The sequence below is a fragment of the Hydra viridissima genome, unplaced genomic scaffold, assembly GCF_058129835.1.
Source record: "Hydra viridissima isolate aposymbiotic clone 2 unplaced genomic scaffold, HvirCarnegie_v1 scaffold_3, whole genome shotgun sequence".
Lineage (NCBI taxonomy): Eukaryota > Metazoa > Cnidaria > Hydrozoa > Anthoathecata > Hydridae > Hydra > Hydra viridissima.
The window spans coordinates 7,689,186-7,706,545 of record NW_028324302.1 but is presented as its reverse complement, the minus strand read 5'-3'; the positions used below and the strand labels follow the sequence as shown (position 1 = coordinate 7,706,545).

The 17,360-nt window shown below is 26.6% G+C and overlaps 1 protein-coding gene across 2 annotated transcripts in view; it reads right to left on the bottom strand.

Moving 5' to 3' along the window:
- Positions 1–15,372, bottom strand: part of LOC145202001 (rapamycin-insensitive companion of mTOR-like) — a 31,794-nt gene extending 16,422 nt beyond the window's left edge. The window contains exons 1-22 of one of the 2 annotated variants that reach the window (XR_016451178.1): positions 14,147–14,301; positions 12,975–13,031; positions 12,771–12,868; positions 10,954–11,015; positions 10,237–10,368; positions 9,621–9,687; positions 9,405–9,531; positions 7,124–7,197; positions 6,895–6,990; positions 6,734–6,801; positions 6,500–6,567; positions 6,303–6,385; positions 6,037–6,124; positions 3,949–4,042; positions 3,788–3,854; positions 3,622–3,702; positions 1,437–1,540; positions 1,245–1,344; positions 1,110–1,160; positions 471–575; positions 347–393; positions 63–198 (exon numbers count right to left, since the gene is read on the bottom strand). Coding sequence is in view for 1 of the 2 variants with exons in the window: in XM_090083210.1 (XP_089939336.1) it covers positions 63–198; positions 347–393; positions 471–575; positions 1,110–1,160; positions 1,245–1,344; positions 1,437–1,540; positions 3,622–3,702; positions 3,788–3,854; positions 3,949–4,042; positions 6,037–6,124; positions 6,303–6,385; positions 6,500–6,567; positions 6,734–6,801; positions 6,895–6,990; positions 7,124–7,197; positions 9,405–9,531; positions 9,621–9,687; positions 10,237–10,368; positions 10,954–11,015; positions 12,771–12,868; positions 12,975–13,031; positions 14,147–14,192 (1,851 nt within the window). In the remaining variant the exon portion in view is untranslated. Of the gene's footprint in view, positions 1–62; positions 199–346; positions 394–470; positions 576–1,109; positions 1,161–1,244; positions 1,345–1,436; positions 1,541–3,621; positions 3,703–3,787; positions 3,855–3,948; positions 4,043–6,036; positions 6,125–6,302; positions 6,386–6,499; positions 6,568–6,733; positions 6,802–6,894; positions 6,991–7,123; positions 7,198–9,404; positions 9,532–9,620; positions 9,688–10,236; positions 10,369–10,953; positions 11,016–12,770; positions 12,869–12,974; positions 13,032–14,146 lie in introns of both variants that reach the window. The other variant, XM_090083210.1, reaches the window with a different exon arrangement.
- Positions 15,373–17,360: the final 1,988 nt, after the last annotated feature.

The following is a 17,360-nucleotide window of genomic DNA, read 5'->3' as shown; positions in this document are numbered from 1 at the left end:
TTTTAAAAGTAGGCACTTTGTATAAAACAGAAATTTATAAAAACACTTTAAATTAAAATTACTTCAGCTGGTTGCATAAGAAAATCAGTAAGTTGCAATGCGACATCAGTATATTTGTGAGTCTCTGGAGCAGATTGCTTTATAAAGCTATACAATTTTTTCTCTGGCTTATAGAATGTCAGCAATTTTCTAACAAACCTAAAAAAAAAAGCCGTTTTAAGAAAAAGAAAAATAACTTTTTTTAACTTACATAATTTTTATAACATTATTAAAATGAATAGTAATAAACTTACAAGTGAAAACATTTTTACAAAACAAATTTAAATACAAATGGAAAATTAAATACCTAAGGTAAAGAGGTTCATCAGGTCTTTTAATGGTTACTTTTGATGACTAAATTAAAACAAAATAATTTTTTAAAATTCTTAAAATTTTTTCTTTATCATTTAACATCAATTTGTATTTCTTACATCCAACAATGTACTTATAAGATCCCAATTCCATTGTTCGAAATCCTCTTCAGAAAATGTTGTCACAAGAGTATCACGAATGGCTGTTAAGACATCATCTGTATCCTAAATAATACCTATTTATATTGACATACTTTAGTAATTATCTCTTAGACTTCAACTCTTATAAAATAATCAAGAGCTTGAAAATAAAAATTTTTCTCCAATGCAAGAACAGCCTAATGTGATAGGTAAGCAGGGTGGCATTTCAATACCAGCAATTTGTTGTTCTTATTTGTTATTCTTCTGCAAAGTAATATTAGTTTTAAACCTTATTATTTTTGTAAATCTGTTAAAATGATGTTGATGTTAAAATGATGTTGCTGTTAGGTATTGAAAGATATTCAAAACTTTTAGAGAAGAATTTTAAGAAAATCTATATATGTTTAAGAAATTCTCAGAATATTTAGAGAAAGATATTGAAAAGTATTAAAATGTAACAATAATAAGTAAATAGAAGCAATTACTATAAATGTCATGTATGTAGAGCTATGAGCACCTCTTTAAACAGCATCATCATTCTATCATTATCATTTTCTGATTTCTTAAACCAAATGATTTGATTTTTATCATTATCAACGCCTTTTTCAAAAATCCTACCCTTGAAGATATTTGATATTCAATTCCCTTGATTTTTGCATTACTTTTAGACTAAAGAAGAAAAAAACTTTTGTTTATATGATGTTATTAGAAAGAAAAAATGAATTTGAAATTAAGTTTTAATAACTTTCACACCTGCGCAATAATTTCACGCATAAATAAACTATTGCAGACAGGTTTCTGCTTTTTCATTTGGTGCAATTGATGAAGGTACCCAACAGCTGCGCTTGCTTTACTAAAACAAAACATTTAGTAGCAATTAACAAAAATCAGCCAACAAAATATTTTAAGTAATTTTATCAGTAGGAAATATTGTAAAAACCACACCCTCTCTCCTCTGGAGTTTTCTCATTATTAGCAGCAAGTGCTGTCATAAGAGAAGGAAGGCAGTTGGTATGACTGGAATATGATGGTGGCATCAACATATTTGCCTAAAAAAAATTTCACATTTCTCTTTTATTTTCATAATTAGTTCCCTGACCAGAAGATACATCTCTATATTGTACTCTTAAATTCAGTATTAAATAAATACTATTAAACAGACCTATAAATTTTGGTACAAGAAATAAACTGCTTTTAAACAACTTTGGGGTGTTGAATCAAAAGTTTTTCTTGATAACTGAAGTCCTATTGAACCTGCCTAATAAGGGTTAAAATCTTGTATATTAAGACATGTACCAGAAAAAATCTGCGCGGATATTATAAAGGATATTTATCTAACTATTGTATTTCGATATTGAATGTTATGTATATTTTGAAAGTGCATATATTACTATTTTTAAATTTCACTTAAGAAAGTTTGTGAAGTTTTGTACGTGAGAACGCACGCACTTTGCGTTTTACACTCGACATCAGCTTTTGCACAATCTTTGGCTGGACTTTCTTGGTAGCTCTCATCCATTTATTTTTGAAGTCTTTAATGTTTTTGGCTTCTTTTACATTGAACCTTAGTTTCCTTTTGACAAGAGCCCAATATCTTTCGATAGGACGTAGTTCGGGACAATTTGGTGGATTGCAGTGTTTTTCAACGAAACCTACTTTATGTTCTCTAAGTCAGTTTAAAGTTGTCGCAGAATAGTAACATGATGCTAAATTGGGCAAAAATAACGGGTTACCCGTGTGTGTTCTTAAAAACGGCAAAAGACGTTTCTTGAGGCATTCTTTTATGTATATTTTGGTGTTAATTGTTCCCGTAGTCACAAAACAAGAGCTTCTTTCACCACATTCACAAATTACTTACCAAACTAAGAATTTTTGAGCGAATTTTTGCATTCCAATGCATTTATATTTGGAATTCAGTTTCTTGCAATTAATTGCTGAATAATATTGTTGTCTTAGAAGAGATTGGAAATATACAGCCCAATAGGTTTCATCGTCAATAATCAAACAAGATTTTTTAGCACAATTTTTTATAGAGCAGCTTTGAACGTCGAATTGCGACACTTTCTTGCTTTTCTTCACGAGGAACTTTTTTCTTTTTATAAGATTTATAACCATAATTTCTCTTTACCTTTTGTATAGTGGAAGCACTTGTCTTAAATTTATTCGCTAATGTTCGAACAGAAACCTCTGGTTTTCTGTCTAAGGCATCTTTTAACTTTTTACCAAGATCTCGTCTAACAAAACATTTTTTTCTTCCACTTCCTGATTTTCTTATGATTGTACCAGTGTCCTTAAATCGTTTCACAACGCTCTGCACTGTTCTCAAAGCAATCTGCAGCTCTTTAGAAATTGTTTTGTTTGATACACCAGGATTTTCAACGAGAAATTGCAAAATATTTTCTTGCTTCTTATCTTGATTTGATGACATTTCAATTAAAGCTAATTGTTTTAATAAAAGAGTTGTTTAAACTTTGAACAGCATTAATACAATCACATTTTAAAACAATTAGCTATTTTAAATGATGTACGGTTTCCGTAAACACCACATCAGAACACGCGCAGATTTTTTCTGGTACATGTCTTAATTGTCACAGTATGCTACACACCTATGAGAATGGTAAGCTTATAATAAACATAGAAAAAGTCTCCATTAAATGTATTGGTTATTTCAAAATATGGACAGGTTTTATAACTTTCTCTTTAAAAGATACTTTTTAAATTTTGTTAATTAGGTAGAAAATCTGTGTACTATCCTATCCTCAACAGATCTGTGAACTATCCTATTCTCAACAGATAGTCATAGTTCACAGAATTTTTATCAGACATTTAAATTAGTAAGATGTTATTAAGATGTTATTTACATGATATTTTGGCTTAATAAGATGTTGTTTTCATGAAACTCTGGCCTAACTTTCAGATAAAATTAGTTGTTTTTTCTCTTCTCAATATTCTACATGACTTGTGAATTTTTACAAGAATGGGTATTCTGAAGCAACAAGATAAAAGTAAAAAATTATGCAATATTTAGACTCAGAACTGTTTAAAGTTATTTGAATGATCTCTTGTATCTCAATAATCTTGTATTACTTGATAAGTAAAGTCCATAAATACAATTTAAGCAATACTATACCATGTGTAGCAGCTCTCCAAGAAGAATGCATCCTCTTATACAAATATAATCATCACTTGTTGTAACTACACAAACTAAACTCTAAAATGAAATAATACATTTTCTTGCATATCCCAAATTTAATAATTTTAGATAAAAACTTAAATGCATCAATCCTGTTATTTACCTCTAAAATGCCGGCATCAAGGAAAGCACATAACATCAAAGACAAATAACTTTCAATTAGGTTTACTCTAAAAATAAAAAACACATCACAAAATTAAATTACAACTTGTGCCACAAATTAACTGTTTAAAAGAAATTATTTTTAAGAACAATTAAAGTGACCTTTTAAGATGTGCTAGATGAGGTAAAATAGCTTCAGCTTCTGCAATTACAAACTCTTCACTCAGACTCCATGAGTCTTGTGCTTTTGAGGGGTCTATAATAAAAATCAGTTTTGAATACTGAAAAGCATGTTTATTCTAAAGATTTAATTTGTGCATTTGCAAGCTCCTTGACAAAATGAAAGTTACTATTTTTTGGAATATGTATTGGCCTATGTACCAGTGTATAAATTGAGACTGTTTAGAATGGGTTAAAAAAGTAAATTCAACATTAAATTCAACATTAAATTGATTGAAAATATGATCACTAAAATTTTATGCCTTTAAGACAAAAAACATGCATTAATTAACACTTGCTAAAGTCTTGTGACTAATTTAATTCTCTACAAAATATAGTTCCTTATACTTTTAAACTTTTATGAAACTTATTTAAAAATAAGTTTGAGAAAGTATTTAGGTTTTAAGAAAGAGAATCTACAAACTTTAATTAGAAAAAAATTTCAATTCACATTTGATCATTTCAAAGCAGAAAAGGTTCATCAAACCATCAAGAATCTGGAGACCAGAGAGTTCAGAAAAGATTAGGATTCAACTCTACAACAAGAAAATTTTATTGCAAACAGATAATCACCAATAAATTTATATCTAATGCAAGAGAGTATATCAAAAGCTTTAAAGAAATTAGTGCATTCTTGATAATGAGTCACATTTTTTTAAAAAAGCACCCCACTAAACCGTGATGGGACCATTTCCTTAAAAGATGTTGAACAAAATCCAAATAGTAAAAAATATTGGCCAAAATCCCAATAGAATTGGTTATTCTGAAACAAATGGTTTATACAAGACTTTGCCATGCAAATCACATTCATTTTTGAAATGAAATTGTGCCTTAAAAAATTGATCTTGACCTTGTAAAACCTTTTACTGAGACAAATTAACAAAACTGATGCTAGAAAAACATTGATATTTTAATACCAAAAAGAAAAACTCCAATATGTAAAAAAGTATATAAACAAATCTTATTTTATTGATAAACAAATAAATGAACTATAGTGTTTTAAACTTGGCACAAAATTTTAGTGACTATAATATACATGGTTAAATTACTAACATAGTTTAAGTATAATGATAATTCTCCGGTAAAATTCTTTATACTATTTTAATTAGCCATATTCTAATAAGCTCCAATAAAATTGTTTAGTTACAAAAAAATTTTCATAAAAAAGTGTATTTTTGATTTCAATGCTGTTTCCAAATATTATCTTCCAAAAGTACAATGTCATTTAAATAAGAGAAAATATCTTTAGGATATGTTAGGGGGTTGTAAAAATCACGGTTGATTTAATAGAGAGACAGAAAAATAATAAAAGAAACAATATATTTTAATAAGAGAAAACTGAATATCGTCTATAAAAGTAAAATACAAATTTCCTACTGAGTGTTTCATCTATAACTTTTTTTTGTAAAAAATAGAAAATAAAATGTAAAAGATGAAATGGTAACAGATGAATTTAAAAAGAAAAACTGATTGTAGAAAACAATTCAAGTGAGTGTTAATCATCTTGCTTATTAAATGAAACTCTTTTGACTAAAAATAAAAGAATTTGCTATAGCAGAAAACATTAAAAGTTTTACTGGTTGATGTTCTGATGCAACACAACTTAGTGCTTGTGCAAAGATGCAACACAACTTAGTGCTTTGTGCCAAAAAAAAAAAAGATGTCAGAAATTGCCTGAAAACTTGCAACAAAAAATGGTTAACTTTCACTAAGAAAAAAAGACATAATAGCTACAGATATAGGTAAATATAGGTAACATGGATGAATGAATGTTTTGACAATCCAACCTCAAAAACAGTAAAGAGAAGGGAAGATAGAAATAATTTTCTAACAATATTTTACAAGTATAATGGAGGATGTTTTTGGTGTCAAAAGAAGTGCTAAGGAAGATATCTAAGACTTTGAAAGCAAAAGCAACATGTAAAAAAACTTTTATAACAAATGTTTACTAATTTTTTTATAAGTTCAAGAAAATCCTGTTCTCATTTTTAAAACATTTTTTAAGGACACAAAAAAACAATAGTCACTTACCCACACTAAGAAGAGCCACACTAAAATGATTTGTCCATGTTGGCTGAGACAAACAAAATATTTCAAATAGCATATCAATGACTGCTTTCTAAATAAAAATAGATTTGAAAAACTAAAGCAAGAACAAAAAATCTCAACTCAACACACAAAAACCATTGCTTAATGTAGTTGTGAATTGATCTACCATTTTGATCTACCAAAAAATTAACTTCCAAACATTTTTCTTCATTTTTAGAAAAACAACTGCTAGATACAATTATGCACACCCTTATATCATTATTAGGAAGCCGAAAAACACCAAGTAAAGTTTCAAAACTGTTCCATTCTGGATTGCAAAGATATATAAGACCTAAATTTAAAACATAAACAAAATAATTTTTAGGTAACCAAATGATTTGGATGTACAACAGTAATTGGATGAAATGGGAAACAAAAAGTTTTTTTTTAACTTCAATATTCTAACCTGCCCAAGATTTTATGATGGCAACCAAAGCTAATGATGCACTGGCAATACGATTAATTTGATCTTCTCTTTGTAAAAAAAATTTTAAAAAAGATTCAAAATTTAATTCAAAATAGACAAACTTTGAAGCATGTTGTCAGAAAGCTGATTTAAAATACCTTCAGGTTTTTAATTCAGCTTTCTTTAAAATTTCTACAGCACAGCTACACCATACAAAATAAACTAATTATATACTTAAGCAAATTATCAGGAATATCTGAGTTATATCTGTAGTAAAAATCAGTGAATGGAGCTAGCACAGCCTATATAGAACAAAAACAAATATTTTAATTATTTTAAAGAGATATCAAAATTGCTTTACAATATTGACTTTTACTAACTTAAAATTTACTTACCTCAAGCCCTACTCTTTTTCTTACAAAACATCTATAGTGTGGGTGGTTGAGCAAATACAAAACTGTACTAATAAGTGCTTCATTCATTCGGGGAACCTATAAAAAGGAACAAAAATAAAAATAAAGAAATATCATTTTAATTTCAAACAACACTTTTACAAAAAAGCAAAACTTCAACTACTTAAACATTTATTTGAAAAATTTTTGTTGTATTTAAGAAAAAACTTACAGTGCAATCAAGAGTATTCAAAATAACTGCATGGACTACACCACTGTAAGCTGCTACAGGAATATTTAAAACAGCTAAAAAGATAGGAAAAAATACACTGAAGACTTCCTTTATTAATAATTAAATTTTAATTTTCAGATTTTTTTTTAAAAAAAAGGCTTATAATAAGAGATCTATTTGGTTTCATTATAGTAAATTTTTCAAAATTATTTTTATAATAATACTAATAATAATAATAATACTAATACTAATAATAATAATAATAATACTAATACTAATACTAATAATAATAATAATAATAATAATAATACTAATACTAATAATAATAATAATAATAATAATAATACTAATAATAATAATAATAATAATAATAATAATAATAATAATAATAATAATAATAATAATAATAATAATAATAATAATAATAATAATAATAATAATAATAATAATAATAATAATAATAATAATAGTAATAATAATAATAATAATAATAATAATAATAATAATAATAATAATAATAATAATAATAATAATAATAATAATAATAATAATAATAATGTGTTAAAAATACAGAAATATTTACAAAAATGAGCATATTACAATTTTTTGGTCATAGTTTACTGAAAGTAAACTATAACCAAAAATTCACTTTATTTATCTATTTGAAATAAAAATTGATCTTAGATAAATTCTACATTAAATCATTATACAAAAGCTCTTTCTCTTTTGCATCAATCTTTACTAAGTTGTTAAAAATGGTTCTAAACCCTATTTCAGGCTGAAATTCAAAATTTCATAGTTATTGACTAATTCCTCAGCAGGCCCATCTTCCTACAGTAGCCAAAAGTTTAAAAGTTTCAACAATTGAGCATATTTTCTAATGGAGTCATACAATTCTCTAGTATTTCTATGCAGGTTTGTTGGTTGATTTATATAGTTCTGCACTAACCTAATAAGTAAAAATTAAAGCAGCCTCAAATATAAATGTTCCCACCACCACTTTTCAACCTCTGTATGAAATTGTATGTAATTTAGTTTAAAGAACATTACTTTTCCTGTTTATCACTTTGTAGCTTTCATCATTAAAATAATGGTCTAAGCAATTATCTCTTTAAACTTTTGAGCTTACATCTGGGAGTTGGTTTTCTAGAGATGTACATCAGTGTTTTCTCAATAAAAATGTTTTGAACTATATTTGAAAAAACAACCTCTTCACTTCAATGAAACTTTTCATTTACAACAACATACCTTAAAAACTCCTCTAATATGATGAATGACTGTTCTCACATTCTGGTATTTTTTAAGCAATCATGAACCAGGATGACACCACCTGTCTTGTTACAGATTTATAGAGTGATTCTGATGAATTCTTCTTGTTTATAATCTTTTGCTACTTTTTTATTGCTTAGACTGGAGAAATTTTTCATAGCTTTGCCTTTTAGTTATTTTGCTTACTGCTTTCAGCTGATTTTCATTTCATTCACTTTTCAAAGCTTTAAAATCTTATAAAAGTTCCTAAGCTATTTACTCATTAAATTAACAAACTCATTAAAATTGACAGTTTAGTAGAACTTTTTATAGAACTTTCTAACATTAATGAGCAACAAGTAAAAGATCAATTGATTTGAAAAGAGGATGGAGTGGGAATCAATTAAAAACTTTGTGTGGAAATTTTTTTTTTTTTTTTCGTGTTTCATGACATTTTTTTAAAAGCACTTGCTAAAACTCATACTATAAAAAAGTAATGAACTATTTTTTTTTGTTAAGCAAAACATTTTGCTACTTTTTCATAACTTTTTACACTTTGAAAAAAAATCAAATCAAAAAATCCTAATACTGTTTTTTTAAACCACCACACAAATTATTATTCAAAATTTTAACATTTTATAATTTAAAAATGGGCAATTAATTAGTAGAAATGTTCATTTAATATATATATTTGGGGAGATGTCTGTTGAGGAAAAATCTTAGAATTAAACAATTTAATAACCACTGTATCCCATTAGTAAAAAGCACCCTTAGTGTGAGGGCTTAGGATCACAAAGATATTAGATTTTTTCCACTTTTGCAGTAATTTGGAATAAACAATTGATAAACATGTTCTCTTAACAACAAGTTGGACTTATCCCAATATATTGCTACATTTTGCAATAACATGGAATCTAAAAACATTATTTTGTTTTTGTAACCTTAAACCCTCAAGTGAATGACAGTTTTATGATATATTTTCTAAGAAATTTTAATTAAACATACAAAAAGAGTTTTAATAATAACAAAAAACCTAATTCGCATAATGTTGCAAGACATGGTCGTGACATGTGATCTTTTTCAGTGGACATATCACAGCATATGGCTGATAAAGACATAGCCAATGATATTGGAAAGGAATCTGCACACAAATAAACCATCTAAAAACAAATCATAATCTCAAAAGTTTAAATTTCATAGAAAAGTTTTAGCAAGTATTATCTAATTTTCTATAAAAAGAAGTGTGAACCTTTCTAATAAGTCTTAAAGCTTGGATCCGCTCAGCATCATTTCTTTTTGCTAGATTATCCAGTGATCTGCAATTATTTTAGGACACCATTTTGAAATAATAAAAACTTTATTGTAATAAAAAAAATTTTAAACTATAATTAAATATTTAAAACTTTTTTTTATATCATGACTTCAAAATTATCAAAAAGTAAATAAAAGAAATGAAGAAACAAATTAACTTCTTGAGCTAAAATATCCTTTTTAAACACTTAGAGGTAAAATGAAAGTTAAAAACACATGATATTTAGATAAGAAAGCAGTTCTGGATATGGACATCCAGGGAGGAGGAGGGGGTTTTATTTGAAAAGTAATGCTATATTTTGAAGGACTTATTGAAAAAAAGATTTTCCATTTTATCTACTTTTTCCAATTTTCTTTTCATGATTCTGATTTTTTTTTACTGATAACAACTCTATTAAAAATTCCAACTAATTCTATTTGTGCAAATTCATTCTTGACATTTTTGTTTTTAATGCTAAGTGAAAAGATGTCAAAGATGTCAAAGATGAAAAAATTGAAGTAATTTTTACTTTTTGAATTAAATATAATCATTATATACAAACTTAAAAACAAACCTCATTATGAAAATATCAAGTCTTTGTTGAAGGAAAGTATTCAGACTTTCTTTATCCACTAGCAGATGCCTGAATGCTCTAAAACCTGCTGCTCGTACTTCCATCGCTGGGCTGATTAGTGAAAGCCTTAAACTTAAAAATATATAAACAACTTTTTATAATTAACAATCACAAATATCATCACAGAAAAACTTTTGTCAAATCATACAGTTTATTGTAAAGGGGGAATTTTTGCTTGAACTTAAATTTGCTATGTATGCAAAACCATCTTTAAAAGCATTCTAATTTTCATAAAAAGTCTATCAGTGAATACTAGAAGAATATTGATAGAACTAAAATAGCCAGATTTCAAGTCTCACTATCTTGTTCATTTAGTAAAAGATTGGAACTTCATTTAAGCTATAAAATCTCAATGTCTGTTAACAGAATTATTTTAGACTAAAAATCTCTAACCAACTCAGTATATCATAAGTAATGTGCACATATTAAGGAGTTATTACATTAAGCGTACACATTAAGAATTATAACATTATGCAAGTTTATCCTATGAACTGATTATAAGCTATATCAGCAGCAAAAGCAAAGTTTACATTAACTTGCATAAATCTTATTGTAAGGTTTAAACTATTTTATACTTTATATTAAAAAAAATATACAGAATGCAGTATTTGAAATTACATGCTGCTTTCCTGTATTTATATAGAAAAAAAAACATACCAGGCTGTTATCTGATCAAGAGTGAAGCCAAAATTTGAAGTTGAAGGTACGCTTCGTACAAACTGAAATATTAGTATCATTATTAAATACAAAATACAACATAAACAATCATAAATTTATTTATAAAAAATTAAAACTTTAAAAAATATATTTTTTGTACAAGTTTTTTTTTCTTTTTTGCAAAAGAAAAAACTTGTATTAAAAAATATATTTTTTAAAGTTCTAATTTCAAAAACATTATAAAGAGGAACACAAAACATTTTGTGGTGAAAGAAGAACAGAAATTGTGAAAAAGAATAGATTATTTTCCTTCAAAACATAAAAATATCAAAGATAAAACTTTTAGTTGAGAAAAAAAAAATTAACAAAATGAAAACATTAAGGAAGTCTACTGGAATCATTTTATTCCACAATAAAATGACGTAGTAGTAGTAGTAGTAGTAGTAGTAGTAGTAGTAGTAGTAGTAGTAGTAGTAGTAGTAGTAGTAGTAGTAGTAGTTGATGCTCTGTTAGAGAAAATTGTGCCTATGAGTAAAATTGGCTACATCTCTATCATATTGCAAGCATGTCCTCTTATTGAAAGTTCTGTTTTAAATTTGAAATCTTTTACTGAACTTGTTCTAAATTATTAAATAATTTATAAAGCTGAATCAGATCGCCTCTTTGTCGTCTTTTTTTAAACGTTGTAATGTTTAATCGCTTTAGCCATTCTTCATATATTAACTTTCCAGCCCACTATTCAATCAAGTTACTCTGTGTTAAAATTTTTATAATAAATCTATGTCCATTTTAGCTTGTGGTAACCATACACTAACTGCAAACTCTAAGTGAGGTCTTATAAATGTCAAGTAGATAATTTTCAACAAGTTGACGTTATCAAAACCAGTAAAAGTTTTTTTCATCATTCCAATTATTTTATTAGCTTTAGATGAAGCAGCAAGCATTTGATTTTTCCTTTTCATGGTTTTTGAGAATACAGCTTCATGATCTCTTTCCAAATTAGATGTTTTAAAAAGATTCCTCCCATGCTATAATCTCTACACTTATTTTTATTACCATAATGCATCACTAAATATTTCTGCAAGCTAAACTTCACTAAGCATTTGCTTGACCATTCACATTTTCAAAAACACTATTTAAGTTTAAAATCCTTTCTTATGAAGAAATATTAGCTAATAACTTTGTATCATCAGCATACATTTTAGTTAAACTTTTAAGCAGTTTAAACAAGGCATTTATAAATATAACAAACAATAAAGGGCCCAATTCTGAGCCTTAAGGAACTCCACTAAAAGCTTTTACCCTTTGCCTGCGATTTTTTAAAAATGCTTTAAAGAAAAAATAGTAACAGTTATTTAAAGAAGAAATGGTAACAGTTATTTAAAGAAGAAATGGTAACAGTTATTTAAAGAAGAAATGGTAACAGTTAAAATTTAGCACATAACTGTTTCATCGCAATCACTCAAAGAGCATTTTAAATGTTCTTTTTTTTTTTTACTTTTTTTAGAGAGTTGATTTTTGAACATAATGAATGCTTTTAGTACAAATTACCTTTGTAAAGACTAATGCTAAAATAATTCTAAAAGGTATATTCTGGATAAAATAAACTTTTCTAAACACTTTTGGATTAATATTTTTTTAAACACAAAAAATGGTAAGTTTTTTTATTTCACCGAAGCTTATTAGACTTAAATTAAAAGTATTGCATATAAATACAAGTAAAGAGTCCGTAGTACATATTTTATTTTGTAATAAACAAATTTATGGTACACACTAGATAGCATAAAATATTATAAACATTTAATAAATGCATCCACCTGAGAAAAATTATTTAGGAATCCCATTTTTTTTGAAGTAGTCATATGTTCTTTTCTTGTGATTTCAGTAAGAAGGTATCTCATATTATCAGCAGCATCTAAAATATATAAAATAAACTAAATTATTATATATTGAATATTTGTAACATTTCTAAAATAGAAACAGATTTAATGATTTAAGAAAACATCTTGATAATTGTTAACCTCGTGACAAATCTAGTGGAGGAGCTTCTTCAGCATTTTGTAGGTCAAACTTTGGAACTATAAGAAAACAGTATAAATATCTCTGGTAAAGAGCTCTAAGGAATCTTTAAACTGACACTCTTCACCACAGTATGGTTATTTAAGTAGCATAAATACAATAAGAATATATAAAAAATAATAATATAAATATAAATGATAAGAAATAATTTTATTTATGCTATTTAAATAACCATACTATGTATTCTATTTGTTAAAATAATTACCAAACTATTATAAAATTATGTAAATTTTAGTTTTAAAAATACACCAAAAACCCCATTTTTAAAAAGTACTGTCTCTTGTAGCAAAGTATCATTCTATTAATAGTATCAGGAGTCTCCACATAGTAAGCTTTTATCTATTTTTTGGAATAAAAACTTTCTTTTAAAAGCTTTAGTTATTTTAAGCATTCTGAATTCAATCTTAAATTTTATATTTTATAATTTTAAAGTTATGGCTGTAATTGCTGAATCATTAATAACAAGTAATTTTGTGATCCACAAAAATACTTTCAAGAAAGAAAAAGAAGAAACTTTTAGTCATCTGTTTTAGTAATCATTAAAAAAATGTGCAGTCTCATTCTTAAAAAAAATATAACAAATTAAATTCAAAATCTGTAAAGAAATTACTTCAAATTTTTTCTTTTAAGTGAGCTAATATTCTGTTTTTATTTGTTGCAATGCAGACAGCAATTAACCCAAAAATATTTTATTAATATGTTAATTGTTTTCGTAGATAAAAATTAACAAGGTCACATATATTTTTTGCTCTAAAATCTTTTCTAAAAATATTTCAGATTTAATTCTCATACATACATAAATACATACATGCATGTATGCATGCAAACATACATACATACATACATACATACATACATACATACATACATACCTACCTACCTACCTACCTACCTACCTACCTACCTACCTACCTACATACATACATACATACATATATACATACATACATACATACATACATACATACATACATACATACATACATACATACATACATACATACATACATACATACATACATACATACATACATACATACATACATACATACATATATACAATACATTCATTATTTAAAACAATTATATACTTACATATTATTTACAAACTTACCAAACTGAGAACTATTGCCAAAACTTCTTCTTTTAAACTTTTTCATTGTCAAAATATGTAACTATAGCTAAATTTAGGATTTTGTGGTGTGCTTTGCTTACTACAACTTTATTTGATAATGCCTGTAACAATAACTATAAATTACTTCATATACAATATGAATTTAAGTATACACTTACAAGCATTAGCATGAGTGCTTTACATATAATTTCGTCTGATGTGTTTCATATATTACGTGCACATTTAATTTACAAAACATACATGTGAGCAAAAAACAAATATACTTTTACTATATAGTTAATTTATATTTTTATCAATTTGTATATATTTTTGAATTCTCCAAAAAATAAATGTATGTAGTCATGGGTAAATGCATTGCTATATTTATTTAGCTAAAAAGGAAATTTTAAGAAGATGGCATTGAGCCGTTTTAACTATCTTGACGAAATAATGTAAAACCATACATAATTTGTTCTAAGGAGAATTGCTTATTAAAAAGCGAGCTGTTTACTGTAAGGCGAATTTTTTAATTATAAGAGAAGGCTTTACTGATTTCCCATATCATCGGAAAGAAGCCATATAGTTAACTCTTTTTTTTAATTAAAACTTCCCTAAATAGAAAGATCATTTTCTTAAGCTAAACACCATAATTTTTTTTAGTCTTGATCATGATCAATCGAACTGTTCGATAGCGAAATTAATCGAGCTGGCCAGAAGATTAATCGAGCGATTACTGGAGTGCAATTGTCTAAACTAATTTAGTAGTACTAGTAGTCGAATCAAGAACAAAATTAAGAAATTCTTCTTAGATTATTTTAGCTGATTACTGTTCGATTTATCATCTATTGATTCGAATTTTTGTCTATACCATTAGGTAAAATATATGTTAGCCCACAGTTTCCCATTTGCTGAAGAAAAATCGTTTCAATAAATTGGTGATATTCGATATTTCGAATGCCGTGTGTGTATAGATATATTTTCTAGACTTTTAGATAGTGCCGTGTGAAGGCTGTAAAAAAGTAAACAGAAAAAGTAAGTATGTACATCTTAAAAAAGTAACCATATTACGATGTCATACATATTGGCATTAAGTTTTTTTATGTGGTTACTTTCGTTGCTAGGCTAGCATATGTTGTAAGCAGCTTTAAAGTTAAGAGAAGAGGACGTGTTAAATTCGTAAATCATATTGAAAGGATAATTAACGCTTTCGTCATGCATTTATAAGTTAACAGTGTTTTCTTTTTAAAAAACCTCTTACTAAACACACGAATATGTAAAAACACACGAATAAGTAAACACGAATAAGTATTGATAAAACTTTCGGCAGTTGAATAAGTATAGCAAGGGCTTTTCAAAATATTTCATCAACAGTTGCTGAAGTTGAAGATGTTATTTAGAAGTTATCATTTCATCATCCTTGCCTGCAAAAAATTCCATAAATCAACAGACTTGTTGAATATATTTTCTGTTGAGTAGTCAGAATGAAATTTCTTACAAAACACTGCGTATTACTGATAGCCTATTATCTATTACGGCTGTTAACAGAGGCTTTTTTTCATTGATCATTGATCTAATAATAGAAAGTTAAAGGAAAACATTTATCCATTTCCTTGTTATTTTGTTATCCTGTTACAATTCGTAATTTATAAAACTGTACAACGTAATTTCAGAAAGAAATTACGTTGTACAATTATATAAATTCTATTTAGATTAACAACATATATATATATATATATATATATATATATATATATATATATATATATATATATATATATATATATATATATATATATATATATATATATATATATATATAGTCATGAAAGCAAACAAACATATCATAGCAAAACATAAAAAAATAGATAAGCTTATTTGAAACTAAAACTAAATTAAATGAAAAACATTTCATACAAATTTTAGAAAATGTTTTCACACATGGAAGAAACTTCACTCAACTCAAATTAACAGAAGTAATTGGTGCAAGGTATTTCAAACAGACTTTAAATACTTTGTAATACAATTTTTAAGACAAATAACAACTGAGGTGATTATTTTAAAACTTTTATTTATACTAAATATGAAAATTTTTGATTAATCACCTACCTCAATTTGAAACGTTCAAAAAATTTTTTTCTACTAACAAGGAAGTAAAGCCTCGTTTACACAACAAATAACTGAGCATGGTTCGCACAAAATAATTCAAACAAGTTATGATACTTTTAATTTATTAGAGAAGAGTTAATTATTTTAAAGTAATTAATAATTTTAAAAACTGAGACTTATTTAGTTAAGAAGTACGCTTTATACCAATGGTGTTCTCGCCATCGGTATTTTCCATATTTTTTTGAAGAAGCTGATTGCAATCTTATCCAGAGGTTAAATCTTTGATCAATGCAGTGAATTTTTGTTCTTTGGGTTGTTGATGTTAGCATACTTTGGTTCCAGCAACGTCAGAAACGTCAACTAAAAGGAACGTCTGAACAAGAAAAGACAAATGGAAACCGCGAGTAATTGTAATATGCAAAGGTTTCAAATTGATGTTGGAATTGGACCTTTGAACTCTACTAATAGTTTAATTAATTGAGTTGCTTCAATAAAGGACGAGGTTCTATTTTAAAGCAACTTGTTTATTATTGCTACAGCCAACGAGAACACAAACCACAATTTTGTTTTTAAGAGACGCAATTATAGGGATAAGTACTTGACTTTTAAAAACTCTGTTAGATGATTTTTCTATTATCTCTTTACATTTAATTTCTTGGCTTTGAGAAAAAGTTTGAGAACTTATTTTTATGTACCATGGTGACCTTTTAAAGCAATCCAAGTTTGTTTTGTGAGAAGAAAAAAAAAAAGCTCCTAGAAATATAGGAAATGTGATAGCAATACATTTTGAATACTTACAGCGTTCTTTGTATCCTTAGCACCAATCTGTAATATTTATAATTGATCTATGTCGTTGAGATAAAAGCATTAGTAATTTAGCTGAAGAACTTTGATCGAGAGAACTATATTAAAATTAATTGAAATGTAACTGTTTGACTCTCTTTGCTTAACGTCATCTAATCCAATAAAAGTAAAAGTTAATAAGTTAAGATGACATAAAAATAAGTTAAACATATAAACTTTTAAACATTATACGGTCTAGTAATTTTACGACAATTCGTATTTACAGTAACTCGTACTTGTACTATTTTTTAGTTAGGTTTTAGTT